The 17,979-nt window shown below is 33.4% G+C and overlaps 1 protein-coding gene across 1 annotated transcript in view; it reads left to right on the top strand.

Annotated features, from left to right (window-relative positions):
• The window catches only part of LOC143245594 (cell adhesion molecule Dscam1-like), a 131,954-nt gene that overhangs the window by 33,998 nt on the left and 79,977 nt on the right, over positions 1–17,979 (top strand). Inside the window, exons 3-5 of the mRNA XM_076491950.1 lie at positions 12,011–12,172; positions 15,904–16,053; positions 17,795–17,846. Of these exons, the coding sequence (XP_076348065.1) occupies positions 12,011–12,172; positions 15,904–16,053; positions 17,795–17,846 (364 nt within the window). The remainder of the gene's footprint in view (positions 1–12,010; positions 12,173–15,903; positions 16,054–17,794; positions 17,847–17,979) is intronic.

The following is a 17,979-nucleotide window of genomic DNA, read 5'->3' as shown; positions in this document are numbered from 1 at the left end:
ATTCAACACGAACTGCATATATACCAATCTCTGAATGTTGCTTATCCTGCCCTTTGGTTGTCACGTTTGGCCAGAACTAAAGCAGATGTGCTCACATTAGATAATTCCTTAGTTCTATCGTGATGGCATCTGGTATACTGAACAAACCCTAAATTGAGACGTAGGAAAATATTCCTTTATCTTCTTTTATAACGAGTTTCTCCTGACACAGGTGACTTGCCATTGTTAGAAGCACTCGCATAGCTGGAGCATTAGGTAGAAACTGGCCTTGTTTACCAATGTTGTAAGTGAGGATATTTAGATTGCTTTGCACAATTCTAATATCCACAAACGCTCTCTCACACTACCATTATGTAATAGTGTGAAAGACCTGGCTCAGAAACGTATTTGGTTACTACATATCTTTACATATTAAATGTTGCTGTTTGAAATCTTTGCCATTCCAAAGCTATCAAGTTTTTTTTTGTTTCAACTATTTAATTATTTATTTTTGATATTAATAGCAATATGTTTGTTTGTTTGTTTTGGAATTTCGCACAAAGCTACTCGAGGGCTATCTGTGCTAGCCGTCCCTGATTTAGCAGTGTAAGACTAGAGGGAAGACAGCTAGTCATCACCACCCACCGCCAACTCTTGGGCTACTCTTTTACCAACGAATAGTGGGATTGACCATCACATTATAACGCCCCCACGGCTGAAAGGGCGAGCATGTTTGGCGCGACGGGGATGCGAACTCGTGACCCTCAGATTACGAGTCGCACGCCTTAACACGCTTGGCCATGCCGGGCCAGCAATATGTATAAAAGTATTTTTAAAGATCGTAATGTACGCGATACGACAAACATCAAATTGTTAAACGCATCTCTTCTATATAAAAATTATGCATGCACATAATACTGTACAGCTGTGACTAAATCTATTGTTATCACCACCTGTAATTAAAACTGTTGCTGATTCAGATTAAACATAGCCATAGAATTTATACTGACGCCTTTTCTAGTTTCCGTTTTCGCTTTTTAAACTTATTCAGGGCGTTAAAACGCTATGAACTATAAATCTGAGGCTCTATGGTTCGCAAACTGTGTCTGTCAAATACACACTCACACATTTGGGTTTCTGGTGTACTATATTAAGGACGATCAAATCCTACTATTCAAGAGTAGTTCAAACACTTTCGGTCGGTGTTGTTGACGAGTTGCCTTCCTTCTAGATATCAATTAAAAATTAGAGAAGAGATAAATCAGTGAGGTCTCGTGTAGCTTCACGTGATATTCTGAAGCAATTTCAAAAACAACAACATTGGATTATGTAGGAAATTAGCTCCATTCATTATTAACAGGATGAGTTAAAATAAGGAGTTTAACTTTGATTTCAAACACAAATGACAATAATTTAGGTATAAATATTTCATGATAATACTTATTCAATACACATCACAGTTTAAGTTATAATTAAATAGTACACGTGTGTATCATCAGTGGACGTTATGTGTTAGTAGATTTTCAATTTTCAATTGATTAATGCTGTAATAATGAGCTATTAACGTCCGTAAATCAACATGAAGATCAAACATTTTAAAGCTAAGTATGTCCTGTTATTTTCGTAATTCCAATCAATCGGTTTGCCTATATATAGACAGATAATACGAATACATATTTGTAACCATGCATTTCGAATAATTCTTCTCTATTGGAACTCGTTTTTGAAGCTATGCGGGCATTGATCACCTACAGATGATTATAATGTCCAGAATAATATTTTGTTTTTTTGAAGCTTTAATCATATATTTAAAATCGATTTAGCTCCAAGCTGCTTTCACGCATTACTTAGACAGCTACTATGTGGTGAGACCATTTCAACATAACGAATGGTGGATAAATTTCACCGCTACACGACTGCAACAAGGACTAACCATGGATGTACAGATTCAATAAAATGTTTAAAATGGTGATATGTCTGATAGCTTTCTATTTTTAGTTTCTACTGTTGCATGCCAATTAGAAAAAAATATTCAAAAAATGTCAGCATCTAATAACGAAAAAAACTACATCGTATGTGTTGTCTATTATTAAAGACAAAGCTACATAAAGGGCTGTCTGTGCGCTGCCCACCACGGGTATCGAAATCCGGTTTTGAGTAGCATAGGCCCGCAGATGTGCCGCTGTGCCATTGGAAGGCATGATACGATATTGTGGATTGTCTTTTCTCTCACACCATAAAGTTTTCGAAAGTTAAACATTAATTGGCGAGATCTTCGAAAGTGGTGTAAAAGTTGTGCAAAAACGTCATTTGTTAATTCTGATTGAAAATGTAAATAACTGTTGCATAACATTGTTCTGTTGAACAATAAATTAATGAAACACGTGGCTCGGCGTGGCCAGGTGGGTAAAGGCGTTCGACTCGTAATCTGAAGGTCGTGGGTTCGAATCCTCGTGGCACCAAATATGCTCGCCCTTTCAGCCGTAGAGGTGTTATAATGTTACGGTCAATCCCACTATTCGTTGGTAAAAGAGTAGCCCAAGTGTTGGTGGTGGGAGGTGAGAACTAGCTGCCTTCCCTCTCGTCTTATACTATTAAATTAGGGACAGCTAGTGCAGATAACCCTCGCGTAGCTTTGCGCGAAATTAAAATCAATCGAATCAAACATATGTGATTAAAATTTACGTGGGTTCAGAAAAAATGCGTACTTGTTATATTGTTGAGGCCATATAATAATAATAATTCGTTCTCAATCCGAAAAATATAAAAAAAAAGTTAAATAATTTAAATATATAGTTCTATTCAAAGGTTTCTTTAATATAAAAATAAATACAAACACAGCAAACAAACACATACACTGTAATAGCCAATCACAACGCTGTAGCTTTTGGCAATAGTAATACTTTCATAAGGAATTTAAGATCATACCTCGCAGAAAAATATGTTAAAGTAAAAGCGATTACGATTTTGTAAGAACTTTAAATTATGTACAACGTTCAAAATGTTGGTCTATTTCTTATTTTTTTTTGTTGAAGCTTTAGTCAAATAAAAGCTTTACTTATATGGTATATCACGAAGCCATTGAGTATGGTAATCGCAGAAGGCTGATAGAGTAATTTAAAGAAAGTGTGTACTGAGCGTTCTGACGTAGTCTACAAAATAGTTGTATAGATTACATGTCTTCAAAATACGATCTTAAAAATGTTATTTACACAATCTGAAAAAAACGAAACCTGGAAATGCAGCTGAGGGTATAATTTGCAAGTTTAAACTCGACTTTTATGTTTGTTCGGATTTTAGAAAAGTACGATGCTAAGGTTATAGGCTAATGAGATCATTTTGTTCCTGTATGCTTGTATAAGCATACATAACTGCAAAATTTAGTGGGAATGTACACGAACATTTGGCGTATTAGTCTTTTAGGAAACATATAACATAATCAAAACTTAAATACTAGCCATTCGTTTGAAACTACGACATCAAATCTGAAGTTCTAATACAAAAAGACTAACCAAAATTAACACAATTGGTTTCAACTTATTTTTAATATTGATTTCTCTTTCACTAAAAACCTATTTAAAATTCTTTATGTAATTGAAAGATTCTTTTCTTAATGAACATTATGGCCTATTTGATTACTTTAGCTATCATAGACAATATTTTTAAATAAGACCTCCTATTTTTAGAATGATATGTCTACCTAATTAATGAATGAATAATTTGTTTTTGTTACAACTTGAAATATTTGTAATGTAGTTATAATAAAATATTATTTTATGGCAGTTAAAATAAAGGAATAGAAAAATAATAACCTTTAATTCTTCGGGTATATTGGAGGAATGTACTCAGAAGTTTCTCTGCAAATATATGTTCTCTTATGAATTGATGTGTTTCTATTTTTTAAAAAAAATCGACTTTAAAGCAATAACAGTAGTAAGGCTACCTCAACAAAATGTCCAAAACGCAATTTGCCTTTCTAGATCAGCATATAAATCGTATTGCTGTATATATTTACTATACCAGTAAATGTTCTCCCATATTTCATAATAAGACAAGGTTTAATTCTATCACAGATGAAAATAATTAAGTTTAATGAAGCATTAAAAGTAAACTCGTATTCATCTTTTTCAAACTTAAACTCGTAGTTTAACACAATATTGAGAAACGTTACCTCTCAGAATTTCACAAAAGACTTAAAGTAATATTCTGAGTAATGTTGAATTAGGCTTATTATTTTGTTTTGAATTAAGCACAAAGCTACTCAATGAGCTATCTGTGCTCTGCTCACCACGGGTATCGAAACCCGGTTTTAGGATTGTAAGTCCGCAGACATACCGCTGAGCCACTGGGGGACGAGGTTTATTGTTAATATTTTACTAAGACTTGAGGCGATGTGTTAAGCAACAGTTAAAAAAGGTATAGGTCGTTTTGTTTTACTAAAACGTGAGACTACTTTACAGATATTATTTAAAAAAATCAGTTTTTCTCATTTTACTAAAATTTAATGTCTGTTTCCAGGTGATATTTAAAAAAATGCCAGTTTCTTATCTTAATAAAGTTTAAAGTCGATTTCCAGGTGATATCCAAAAATATCAGTTTTTCTTATCTTACTAAAATTTAAGGTTGAATTCCAAGTGATAGTGGAGAATATCATTGTCCTTGTTTTACTTATACTTGAGTTCATATTTCAAACAAGTAATATCATAAGTTAGATGTGGTACTTATAGCTGACTATAACCTAAGTTCACTTTCATAGCAATTGTAAAAAAATGATTGTACTTGTCTTATTAAGATCAGAGCAGTAAAGATAAATATTAATTCCGCCGGAGAGAAAATATTTTATGTCAAAACTAATCAAGTAACTAAATATATAATAGATGTACATTTTACTTATGGGATCACCTTTCAGGAAAAAAGACGTCTTTTGACAGATTTACAAGTTAAGCCCTGAACCTGAGAAATGACGATTGCCTGAATTGTAACTTTATCCATCAAAAGTGTTTCTAGCGAATTTGTATTGATCATGTTACTTACTAAGTCCAAAGATCACACTACAAAAGGAATACTGAAAACGCTTTAGTTAGCCTTGCTGTACTATGATAAAAGGTCATACTTTTGACATTAAAAAAAAAAAAAGTTTAGTGGTTCGAAAACCAGGTTCTATAGAGTGCTTATACAAATTAGGCTTAACAATATCAGGGCCATAAAATACGCAAAAACGTAAATTCTAACTGAGCAAAGTTTGTTCATATACAATAACGATTTCAAATTTACAGTATAAAAAGTGGTATGATAGTGTAAACAGAGAATATTGACAAACATATACAATGTTAGATTTGCATCTTCAACAGAAAAATATTTAAGATTCGATTGTCAAATATTTCTTGCGGAAAATACTTAAGCCAAATTAATCTTTAGAACAGTTTTGCTTAATAAATGGCTATTTCTGCCCAGTAAAACTGGGGGTTTGTTTTAGGATTTTAGCGTATAACTACTCAAAGGTCACTGCATAGCCATACCTAGAAAGTAACCAACTAGCAAAGCAATCTACAAGAGTTTCTGTCTGGCTCTTTGGACAGAAAAAAATGAAGATTAAATCTCTTTTTTTATTACTCCCCAATAGACGTAAATGTAAAACGTGCATAGTCATTCACGTCTTGAATCTCGAACCATTTGACTCACAGCTCGATACTTTTATCCACGTCCAGCTGTTTGTCTGGAAAGCATAGAGTAAAATCTTTAGTCTATGTACATGATGCATCGGTTTATGTGTAACCTACGTTTAAGTATGTTCCAAATACTTCATTATTTGTTATAATAAATTAAGTATGTTTAAGCAGCATTGACAATTTACTTTTTTAAGAGACGTTATCCCCAGATACATTCTAAAATAGATTTAGAAATTTCTCTCCTTATCGCATAATTTCCATACGAGTAGGCCCCGGCATGGCCAGGTTGTTAAGGCGCTCGACTTGTAATCCGAGGGTTGCGGGTTCGAATCCTCGTCACACCAAACATGCCCGCCCTTTCAGCCGTGGGGGCGTTATAATGTGACGATCAATCCACTATTCGTTGATAAAAGAGTAGTTCAAGCTTTGGCGATGGGTGGTGATGACTAACTGCCTTCCCTCTAGTCTTATACTACTAAATTTAGGACGGGTAGCGCGGATAGCCCTCGTATAGCTTTGCGTAAAATTCAAAACAAACCAAACCAATCCATATGATTTTCTGTAAGGTTTACTAAGAAATCTTAACTGTAATACGAACGTATGTGTAATATATTTATTATTACTTTTTGTGTCAGAAGGGCTAGTATTATTTTAATGTGATGATAAAAGTTTTGTAGGCATTTAATTAGGATACTGAAAATTTAGCTTTCATATCACTCTTAGAAAGTATTAAAAAACTAACAAGTACAAAGTGTTCTAGGAAATTTATTTTGTAAAATGCATATTTTAATGGAAAAAAATATTAATTATTTTATCACGAATACGTGTTGATTGTATAAAAGCAAGCTTAAGAATATGTAGGTACAAATTTGAAGTAGAATATACAAATAATACAGTTCTGTTGAAATCTATTTACAATTTTGCTTTTTACTTCATCTCAGAAATAATTTGATTATGTATACAAATTTCTAGAGAGCAGGTGAAAGTTCATGAGAAAGGTTTAATACGTTTCATTCCATTACAAATATCCTCCTGGGTGTATTATTGTTTAATATTTATAAATAATTCCGCGTCATGTAATAATGTTAATGAGCTCTATTATGTGTTTTCTACTTAAAAGTTATCCTATGAATTATTAACAGTTGTAGTTTTCCTACGAGTCTTTATATCTGAATATTTTATTATGACGTCATGACGCTATGCTACCCACAGATCATTGCTTTCGACTGGTTTAAAAATTAGTTCCAGGATATTTTCTGGAGAGTGAGGATCAAATCCGTTCAATACCACAAAATATTCTTCGCACTTTAAATTGTAGATGTTTTATAAGAGTGACAGTCAATTAAACATTGTGGATAGTAGAGGGTAGGTTGTTGCTGACAGTCTGCCTTGTTTAGTTAGTAGTTCAAGTTTAGGGACGGCGACGGATAGCTTTAATAGCTTTTTCTAAAAGAACAAGATATACAAAATACAAAAACAGTTATCTTGTAATAGAAATGTCTACTCAAAATTATATATATACCTAATTCTGAGCAGAATATAAATTTTATATATAAAATGTCTAGACGTGTGATCAAAGAGTTCTAATACTTCACTTTAATTCCGAAGAATAATGTACATACATCAGTATAATATGCTACCCCATTCAAAGTAATCTCCCCCAGCTGACACACTTGTTTCAACGTTTCTGCCATTTTCGGAACCAATGCTGGAAGTCTTAAATTGTTACGTGACTAAGTTCTGCTGTCACATTATTATGGGCCCCCCGCTAGTACAGCGGTAAGTCTACGGATTTACAACGCTACAATCAGGGGTTCGTTTCCCCTCGGTGGGCTCAGCAGATACCGCGACGTGGCTTTGCTATAAGAAAACACATACACATTATTATGGATGGTTGGAATGTCATCAAACCTCTTTCCTTTCTATCTGATTTTGATTTTTAGGAACAAAAAATCACATGGAGCAAGATCGGGAGAATACGGGGGGGGGGGTGTATAACCAGTGTCTTCATAAAAGACAGTTAACTCTCTTACACCTTAGCGACCGTTTTATCAGTGGACGATGTCAACGGTCGCCCAGAACATGGGTCATTTATGACCAATTCTCGGCCATCTTGGAAGCGTTTTATCCACTGATAAGCCACAGCCTTACTTAAGCAGTCATCACCAAAGGCAGTTCTTAACATTTCGACGATCTTGGTTCCTCCTTAACCATTTCTTACACAAAACTTGATACAAACATGTTGCTCTTCTTTTCTGTCAGGATCGTCATGGCCAAATGGGTTAAGGTGTTCGATTTGTAATCCGATGGCCGCGGGTTCGAATCCCGGTCGCACCAAACATGCTCGCTCTTTCATCCGTGGGGGCATTATAATATGACGATCAATCCCATTATTCGTTGGTAAAAAAGTAGCCCAAGAGTTGTCGGTGGAAGATGATGACTAGCTGCCTTCCCTCTAGTCTTACACTACTAAATTAGGGACGGCTAGCGCAGATAGCCCTCGTGTAGCTTTGCACAAAATTTCAAAACAAATAATCAAGCTCTTTCGAAGAACTACTACTACTAAAACACTTTTCTCAATTAAGCAATTTTCAGATAGTCCAACGCCATCTATAACAGGACGTGTTCCATCTGCTCTCTTTCATAAAGCTAAAAGAAATATAGAAATAAAACCAAGCTCTAACAAACCATGTCACGCTTATCCGCTCTGTTTGAAAAGAATAAAACAAATATCGAAATACAACCAACGTGTAAAAAAACAACAACTTTGTCACGTCTCTCTGTTCTATTTCAAAATAACGAAATGAATGGTGAGTTAAACACACACGAAATCATCAACTTTTTCAAACATAAACAAAGCCTATCACACTAAAATGGGAATATGATGAATAGTTCATAATTCGAAGCTAGCGTCTGACACTCAAGGTATAAAACCAAAAATCATGATCAAGTATTCTTAGAGATAAATGTGGAAAATTTTTTATCAATTAATGCTACACAGCGCAATTATGTCATATTTTATGATTAAAATAGAACATTTCACTTATTTTACTGCATTTGGTTTACAATTGGATTAAAGCACTGTGGCTTTCGCTTTTCAAAATGACAAACACGCCTGCTCGGATCTTTTGATATAATTAAACAATTTGAAACCTTAGTTAAAATTCAGAAGGCTGACCGCATAGAAATTGTCCTGAAGCAAGTCCCCGTACGCACTCTATAAGCATTTCTATAAGCACATTTTCCTGGTTACTTTAAGACTTCAAACGTAGTTACGTTTGAGGTAAAATCCTAGTCTAAAAATATATGTTAAAATGTATTTCAAGCACCAGGACTAATATCTTTTTCCTTACGATAAACGACTTCAAAAGCTATGAGGAACTGTCCGATTTTCAATTTTGGCAGAACTGGACTTTAATTATTTTTTTTACGTATTTTTGTGTTTAAGCACGTTTATACATGTATCGGGTGTTTTAAAAGCCACTTCCGTGGCTCAGGCAACTGTGTTTATGAAACCGATGGACACAGTGTTGTAAAACTGAGTAGGTATGTTGATCAAATGAAAGATAATGTACATGTCGCAGTGACTTATACAAGACTTGTTAAACATGGTTTTCTACGATGGCTTTTAAACCACGTACTTTGATCATGATACCATCATAGAACAACACTGTGTCCACTGGTTTCCTCAATGCAGTCTTCTCAATAGCTTGTTTGTTTGTTTGTTTGTTTTGGAATTTCGCACAAAGCTACTCGAGGGCTATCTGTGCTAGCCGTCCCTAATTTAGCAGTGTAAGACTAGAGGGAAGGCAGCTAGTCATCACCACCCACCGCCAACTCTTGGGCTACTCTTTTACCAACGAATAGTGGGATTGACCGTCACATTATACGCCCCCACGGCTGGGAGGGCGAGCATGTTTAGCGCGACGCGGGCGCGAACCCGCGACCCTCGGATTACAAGTCGCACGCCTTACGCGCTAGGCCATGCCAGGCCCTTCTCAATAGCGGAAGTGGCTTTTGAAACACTCGATATTTAAACATTTACGACTTAAATAACCGCTAGCCTATTCAAATGAAATTCACTAGGAGAGAGGAAATAAATAAATGCTGATTTTTAATGTATTTAATGATTTTTAACTTGATTACTTTTCCTCGTTCTTCATACGATAAATTAAAACTGTTTAACCAGTAATCCTATATCACTCGAATATTTCACATTTCTCACAGTAATTGCCTAGTGCGTTTTCATGCAAGAATTTCGAAACAATTCCACCACTACTAAAGACTAGCTCGTGATGAAATACTAGTTGCATAATCATTCTCTAGTGAAATAATGACTCTGCTTTGATTAAACATAGCAACCCTACGAGGCCTCAGTCTAATTAACGAGGTTCTTTATCAGTTTCCAGAGATGACCGTAATTATCCTTTTTAAATACTATTATTAAAGAGACTCCAAAAACTCGTAAACAGAATATATTTACAATCACCTTTAATGTTGGCTTCTTCTTCTTGGGGAGAACATTTTGACCAAAGGGATTCCATCTCATGTGAAAAGCAACATTATTCCCCATCATCCATCATGACGACGGTCCAGGAATAAATAGATATATAAGTGCGAATACTGTCCTTCGTCACCGCAATTCCCCATTTAATTTGTTTCTAACTAAACGTTGTCAAAGTAACTGATTGAACGTTTTTCACAAGCAGGTTCCTACTTGATAATAGATTCTTTTTTTTTTACAATATGTTGTGATAATAATCGTTATTGTTTCACTAACTCCAGTCAAAATAATTCCTATTGGATTTTAAATGTAAACACTGGTATTCTAAATGTGGTGAAAGTGAGATTAGTTTACCGTCTTCACTTGTACATTGGCTTGGCGTGGTTAGGAATATCTACTCGTAATCAGAGGGCTGCTGATTAGGATCTCAGTCTTGCCAAACATGCTCGCCCTTTCAGCCATGAGGTCGTTATAATGTGACGGCCAGTCCCACTATTCGTTGGTAAAAGATTAGTCCGAGAGTTAACAGTGAGTAGTGATGAGTAGCTAGCTGCCTTCCTTTTCACTGTTAAATTAGGGACGGCTAGCGTGTAGCTTTGCGCGAAATTAAAAAAATAAAACAGAATTATTTGCTTTTCTGATTGAGCATTGACAAATATAGAAGCAGTAAGCAAGAGTCAAATAAATAAAGTACCATTGTTATTTACAGAGCCATTAGCGCGCTATAAGAGTAATAGTCAAATTCCACTACTTTGTCAGACAAGAGTGGTCCAAGACTTGGCGGTGAATTCTGCTAACTAACTGCCTTCTATATAATTTGGAATGTTGAAACAAATAAAATCCCTAGACAACAGTATGATACTTAAGGTGATGTACTCTGATTATTAAAACCTTCTTCACTATGATATAACACTTTTTATTACCTATTATTCTGAGCAAAAATAGTTACCAGAATTCTAAGTAATTATCTGGTTACCACTATGATTACAACAACCGGAGAAAGATCATTACAGATTACTTTTGTAGATTACGAAATATCACTCTGAAATATAGTGATTAGTAAAGCACAATGAAAACACATTTGAAAAGCAACACGCAAAGGAAGTATAATACAGTCCACTCTGGTTTGTATACGACTAAATAATGGTATTTGTAAACAGTGAAACTGTTACATTATTACATACATTATATCGTTTATTATAAAGATATATGTAGATATATGTAGAGAATGAAATGGTTAAAATAATTTGTTATATATTTCAATAACCCACCAGAGTTACGAGGTTCGTAAAATGATTAGAATAGCCTACGTTAGATATTTCATTGATCTATTAGTGCTACACTATTCAAAACATTAATAGAATAACTTTTTATTATTATTATTTCAATAGTACAACAGAGCTACGATATCCAAGAAATGATTAGAATAACTTATGTTTTATACTACAGAAATCCATTAGAGATAGAAATAATTAGAATAACTTATGTTGTACATGTAAGTGGCCCATCAGAGTTGGACCTGGCATGGCCAGAGAATTAGAGCGCTCGACTCGCAATCTGAGGATCGCGGGATCGAATCTCAGCCACACCAAACATGCTCGCCCTTTCAGCCGTGGGGGTGTTATAAAGTGACGGTAAATCCCACTATTCGTTGGTAAAAGAGTAGCCCAAAAGTTGGCGGTGGGTAGTGATGACTAGCTGCCTTCCCTCTAGTCTTACACTGCTAAATTAGAGACGGCTAGCGCAGATAGCCTTCGTTTAGCTTTACGAGAAATTCAAAAAACAAAACAAACAGACAAACCCATCAGAGTTACAGAGTTGAAGAAACGAGTAAGATAATTTATGCTATGTATTCCAGTGATCCATCAGAACTACGAGGTACAAGTCTACAATGAGTTCGTTACAAGAGGGAACACTGCGATTCTCAGGTGTTACATCCCTCTCTACATAAGGGATTACGTCATGGTGACGACATGGGAAAGGGATGACGGGATTACTATTGTTTCAAATGTTGCAAACGGTAAGTTCTAAAAAAAGTATACCTGTTCACAAGCTGTTTTAAAAATTACAGGATATAGCATAATATTAATCTGTTAACAACATAAACATAATTCCTTATGCTCTTGTTTGTATACAACAAATCACTATTGTTTTATTTTCAATAAGTATTTGTTGCAGCATCAGATCAACGCAATAACTCAGCAACAATAACATTATGAATAACGCAGTGGTATTGAATGCAATGAGGTGAGTGATATTTTGAGGTTACAGAAGAAGTTAAAGACTTGAAAAGGTAGAGATGCATCTTCTCTCACGTTCTTGCAGCGCCACATAAAGTTTACAAGGTTAAGGAGATGTCTCAGATACCCACAGCTTTATATTTTTTACAAGTTGTTGCTACTCGAACGTAAAATATACATTTAGAGTAGACAAGTGGAATTGACTAACAAATACAGATATCTTAATCAAAAATTTCAAGGTATATTTTTGTCTAATTGGCCGTGATTTGTCAAAGTTTCAGCTGTAAAATAATAATCCGAGAAGGCGCTACCAAGCAGTTTCATTAACTCTCACGTGAAATGTTGAATATTACTGAATTACCCTGAAATGTCAAGAAAAAAAGAAAAGTATCATAATAAGCGCTTTGTTTTTCAAGAGCACGATCGCGCGTGCGTGAGTGGTTAGTGTTCCAAAACTGCAATTACGATGATTCATGGTTTGAGATCCGCTACTGCAAAAACTCACTCTGCACTTTGAGGTCGTGGATGCACTATAACTATTCGATAAGGCAAAGCAATCCATGAATTGGTTTTAGCTCTTATGTAGCTCTACGCATAATTCTAAAATTTAAGGAGTATTCGCTAAAACCACCAGGAAATGTAAAAAGAATCGATTTCTGAAAATATATTTCATATAAGTGATCAATTATAATACCATTCGTCTATTCAGTGATGAATTGATGGTGTATCATTTACTTTTTATATGTGTAACGTATCACACCCCTTTAAATGTTAGAAGTTATATTGAATATATATTTAGTGGGCAAATTATAGGACTAACTATATTAATTACAGTAGGTTCAAAGACAGTGTATTAGGAATAAATGTAAATCGTATAATTTTGTCTGTTTGGTTGTTACAATCTTGCTTGTTTGGTAAAAGTTTAGTGTGTATAAAACTAATAGTGAACTTAACTACGAAACTTTAATATATTTTAGATCGATTTATCCATATTAAAGTTCCTAAAACGACACACAGTTGTATCACATGTTTATTTATTTATGCTTACATTTATTTTGAACTCACAGCGATAAATACAACTGTTATAACAAGTAAATTAATAAAACTACATTTCGCGAAAGCATTATAAAACTATCAGTAAAGATTTCGTTGTCGGTAAATAAAGATATATTTAAACTCGGAATTTGATATTTTATAACTCAAAAAGATCGTTATCGAATACAGTGCCATCTAGCTAAAGATATTAGTGAAATGTATCTGTTTGGTTTTCTCTGTTTGCTCAAGTTCATTTGGAACAAATAGGACTGAATTTTGCTATTTAAGCACACATCCGTTAGGACGATAACGTGCAATTATGCCTATACTACTGCATAATCTTTCCTCCTGAATAGCCTACATGCGGGATGTTGGATGTTAAAAGGATTTAGAAACTTCGCTTATATTGTTTTCTATTAGCTTTTCTAACCATGAAAAATTCATTGATGCAAAGTCCATCAGATAAGAGCTCTTGTACGTCGTGCTGATTGTGTACATAGCAAACCGCAGAATCTACAAGATAGTTTACACTAGGGAAAACAGTACACATTCGCGTAGAAATGCCAACAAAGCTTCCTTAAGCAAAATGCTATTAATATCGTGCATGAATTTCTTTCTAAACGAAGAAAACCATAGAGATATGGATATATAAATGTAGATGTGACTAAGCATATAGATATATTTATTCAGAGAATCTGTCATGGATACTACATCACATATATAATGTTTGGATCTATAACATAGTGGAGACATAATTGGTTGGACTGACATACAAACCAGATATATAGAATGATAGACAATGTGGTAGTGATAAAAGAAATTAAACTTTAGTTGAAAGGTGTTTCGTGCTTATATGTAGTTATATAACATAGCTTTAAACATCTGTCCGAAACAGATATAAACGAGCTTATTTATCTCCAGAGCTTGTACCAACTGATTCTAAATGAATATACAGATCACGTGACATCATTCCCCCATGATTAAGCCTTCTGTCGGATAATCCTTGGTAGTTCGGAACTTAGCTGTTACAATTACAAAATTATAAAATGCAAGAACTTCCAATAAGACCTATGCACGTACACAAATTATTTTAAATTAATATAACTATGTGTGGAATTTTACCAGGAGGCCTTCAAGTCACAGTCGCTGTTTAATGATTTTAAAAGCTACTAGTTGAAACACATGGGCATAAAAAGTATTATACAAAATCAAGCTAAGCGCAAATATTTTTTTTCAATCTCATTGCTCTTAATTTATCCATTGCAGCTCTAAATCATAGGTTCGTAAAATCTGGCATTCCAGATTTACATTTTGTCACCCACTTTTTGACAAATTAAAATGAATTGTAGGGACAAACAACATCTGCATTTAATTTGATTTATATAGCAATTTGTAGGTCTACTGATTTTAACCGTTTGGATATATAAATTATGTACTTCAGTGAAAATTAATACATTTCGATAAATTTAAGTAATCAAAGTGTATTAATTTCCACTAAAACATATTCAATGTATGTGATTTGCCGCTGACAATGTCACACTTTTCCATCACATTGTCCAATCTTTATGAAGTTAAGTGTGTTATAACAAACTAATATATGTTTTATATATATTATTTATAAATGGTGTTTCATAAAGCTCTCTTTCCAGTCTAGTTAATGAGTTCAATGGTTTTTTAATTCTCCTTTTTACAGAATACAATATTTAATATCAGCAAATATATATTTAGAAATCTAGCTGTATGTTATTCTGAATATACATTTGAATTAACTAAAAGGTAGCTGTTATTTGTCAGTATTTTTTTGGGTTAGTGTTTTCAATGGGTTAGGTTTTATTATATAACAAATTAATGTTGTAAAATAAGACGTTTACAGTGGTAACTTTTATTCACACTTATAAATAATAAATAAATTTGAATTTCAGTGGAAACACACAATATTTAAGAATTATGCATATTAGCATTAAAACGCTGGTCACGTGCTTCATAACAGACATTATTAGAACATTCATCGCGAGATATAATCTTAAGAACAATAAAATTTAAAGAGGAAAGGTTTATTTATTCCCAATTTGTAATTTACATCATAATAAGACAAACTTTCCTTCAACAGCGATGTCCAGATTTGTTGGACATTTATTTATAGACTTGAGATGTCATTCCTTATGTTGTCGATAAATTTACGTTCTATTGAAAATATTTTTGAAACACGAGCCTATATGAAATGTCTCCGAATTACAATGCTAAAATCAGGGTTTCGATTCCCCTCGAATAATTTAAAAAGGTGATGTGGAACTTAGAATTAAGTTTTACAATTTACTGCGTAAAAAAATTGCGTTCAAGCTTTAATGGCTAACCAATAATTCTACAAATAAAAAATAGAATGCATTCATTTGTTTATGTAAATAACTGAATAGTTTTACCATAAGAATATTGAAAATTCGATCGAATTGTTTCAATATATTTCAACCTAACACAGGAGGCCGGTTTAGCGTCCTCTCGCACGGCGAACTTCACATCCGAAATACTACAGATGAAGACAGTTTCAAAGGATACTACTGTCGGACCACTCATACTCTCAGTGGAGAATCTCACCTGAGCCAAAATTCAGGAAAACTCATAATTACAGGTGAGATAAGAATTCTTAGTTAATATACATTAACTAATATCTCTGTGAGCTACAATATTATCTTCCGCCTGTTATGGAGACACAAGTGTATAGGAAGACGTTTCGAAAATCTTCCGCATTTTGTCTCCAAGTTTTAATTTGATTTATATAGTACTTTTTAGGCCTAATGATTGAAGACGAAAGGCGGAATACATTCGAAACGTCGTCCTCTACACTCGTGTTTTCACAACAGGCAGTTGCCGTCCATTGTACAAAGTTTTATCATGAATACTCTGCATAAACAATCTATCAAAGAATTTTATCTTCGGTTTCCTTGCGGGTGTGTTTTAAATAGTCATCATTTTTTAACATAATGTCTAACAACTGATAAGAGATTGTTTTGTATCCAGTTCTTGTAATATGAACAAATCATTTGCATATTTCAAATAAAACAACAGCAATAAAATTGCAAACTCGATAGAAAAGTTATGTTTTCGTTTCGTTATTGTATCTCTTAGTGAGCTCATGTTTAATATACATTTTTCATAGGAAGTAACATTTGCATCATTTCAAATAAAAATGTACAAATAATGTTGAATGTAACTATTTTCTTTTTTGTTTGTGCATATGATTTTTTCACTAATTTTGCAATAAAGATATGGTGTTCAGATAATGTTCCATATGAATTTATCTTACATAAAAATATTTCATATGAACCAAACTTTGCATTAATAAAGTGGATGTTTCCTTGGTAAATATAATTCTTTAGAACTGACGTTTTATAGATTGTTATCTAAGGTAATACTTTTACCAATTTGTTCATTTCTTCTGAACGGTTAATAAGTCCTGTTTTTGTTTGTTTTATGAATAGGATTCAAACTTGTAAGGGATCTGTTTGCGTTTCAAAATATGAAATATTATAATTTCTCCTGCTCTCTAAGAGAGACGTTTTCTCAGTCCGTCCTGTTACTGTTTTTATTTTATTTTTTATAGGGACAGGTTTGAAACTGAAGATATTGTGATTTGTTTAGATTTCGATGTATATATCATTGATACGAATAATGGCCAAATAAATAAACGGCGATCATCTTTAAAACTCAATATACGTTACATTTATAAAGCAAATACATAGGAATATTACATACGGATTGTAAGTTAAACAAAACTTTTATTCATTTTCAACTATATACATTTCCTTTCATACCCACATTTTAATATACTTTTCTTTCATACCAACATTTTAATATACATTTCCTTTCCTACCCACATTTTAATATACATTTCCTTTCATACCAACATTTTAATATACTTTTCCTTTCATGCCCAAATTTTATATTGTGACAAAATTAAAACATTTCCCATAAAAACAAATGACTTGTAAGCACACAGAACAATTAAATAGTAAAATATGACTAGACAATAAAAGCAATATTCAAATATGTTAACAGAGCAGCAAATGACAACATGTGGATTTCAACCTTTTGAAACTTTTCGTTTCCTTAGAAATTCTAAAATGAGAATGTATTCTATTTCAGAATTAAATACAATCAGAATGTTACTATTAGTATGCTTCTCGGTTATGTTTTTCTTATGTAATTCAAACTCAAGGATCCAACTTTGTAAGAATAATTTAGCTGATAATGAGGACTTTAAATTTAACAACCAGTTTAACGGTCACATTCAAACTTTTCGTATCATAATTGAGAATATTTGTTAGAAAGGTTAAAATTTACGAAACGTTGATAATTGTTTTAATTGTTAGTTTTCATTACATTATTTTACTACGCCACAATGAACAGTAATCATGCTTTCAGGTAATATTACAGAGTTAAAAACTGCATCAGAACAAAGTAACGGTTTAGATATATGTATAGTATTTTAAAGAAAGGAAACTATTATATACGTATACTGTGTTAAAGAAAGGTATTATATACGTATACTATGTTA

The sequence above is a fragment of the Tachypleus tridentatus genome, chromosome 2, assembly GCF_004210375.1.
Source record: "Tachypleus tridentatus isolate NWPU-2018 chromosome 2, ASM421037v1, whole genome shotgun sequence".
NCBI lineage: Eukaryota > Metazoa > Arthropoda > Merostomata > Xiphosura > Limulidae > Tachypleus > Tachypleus tridentatus.
Note: the sequence above shows the minus strand (reverse complement) of the source record. Positions and strands in the feature narration are given on the sequence as shown.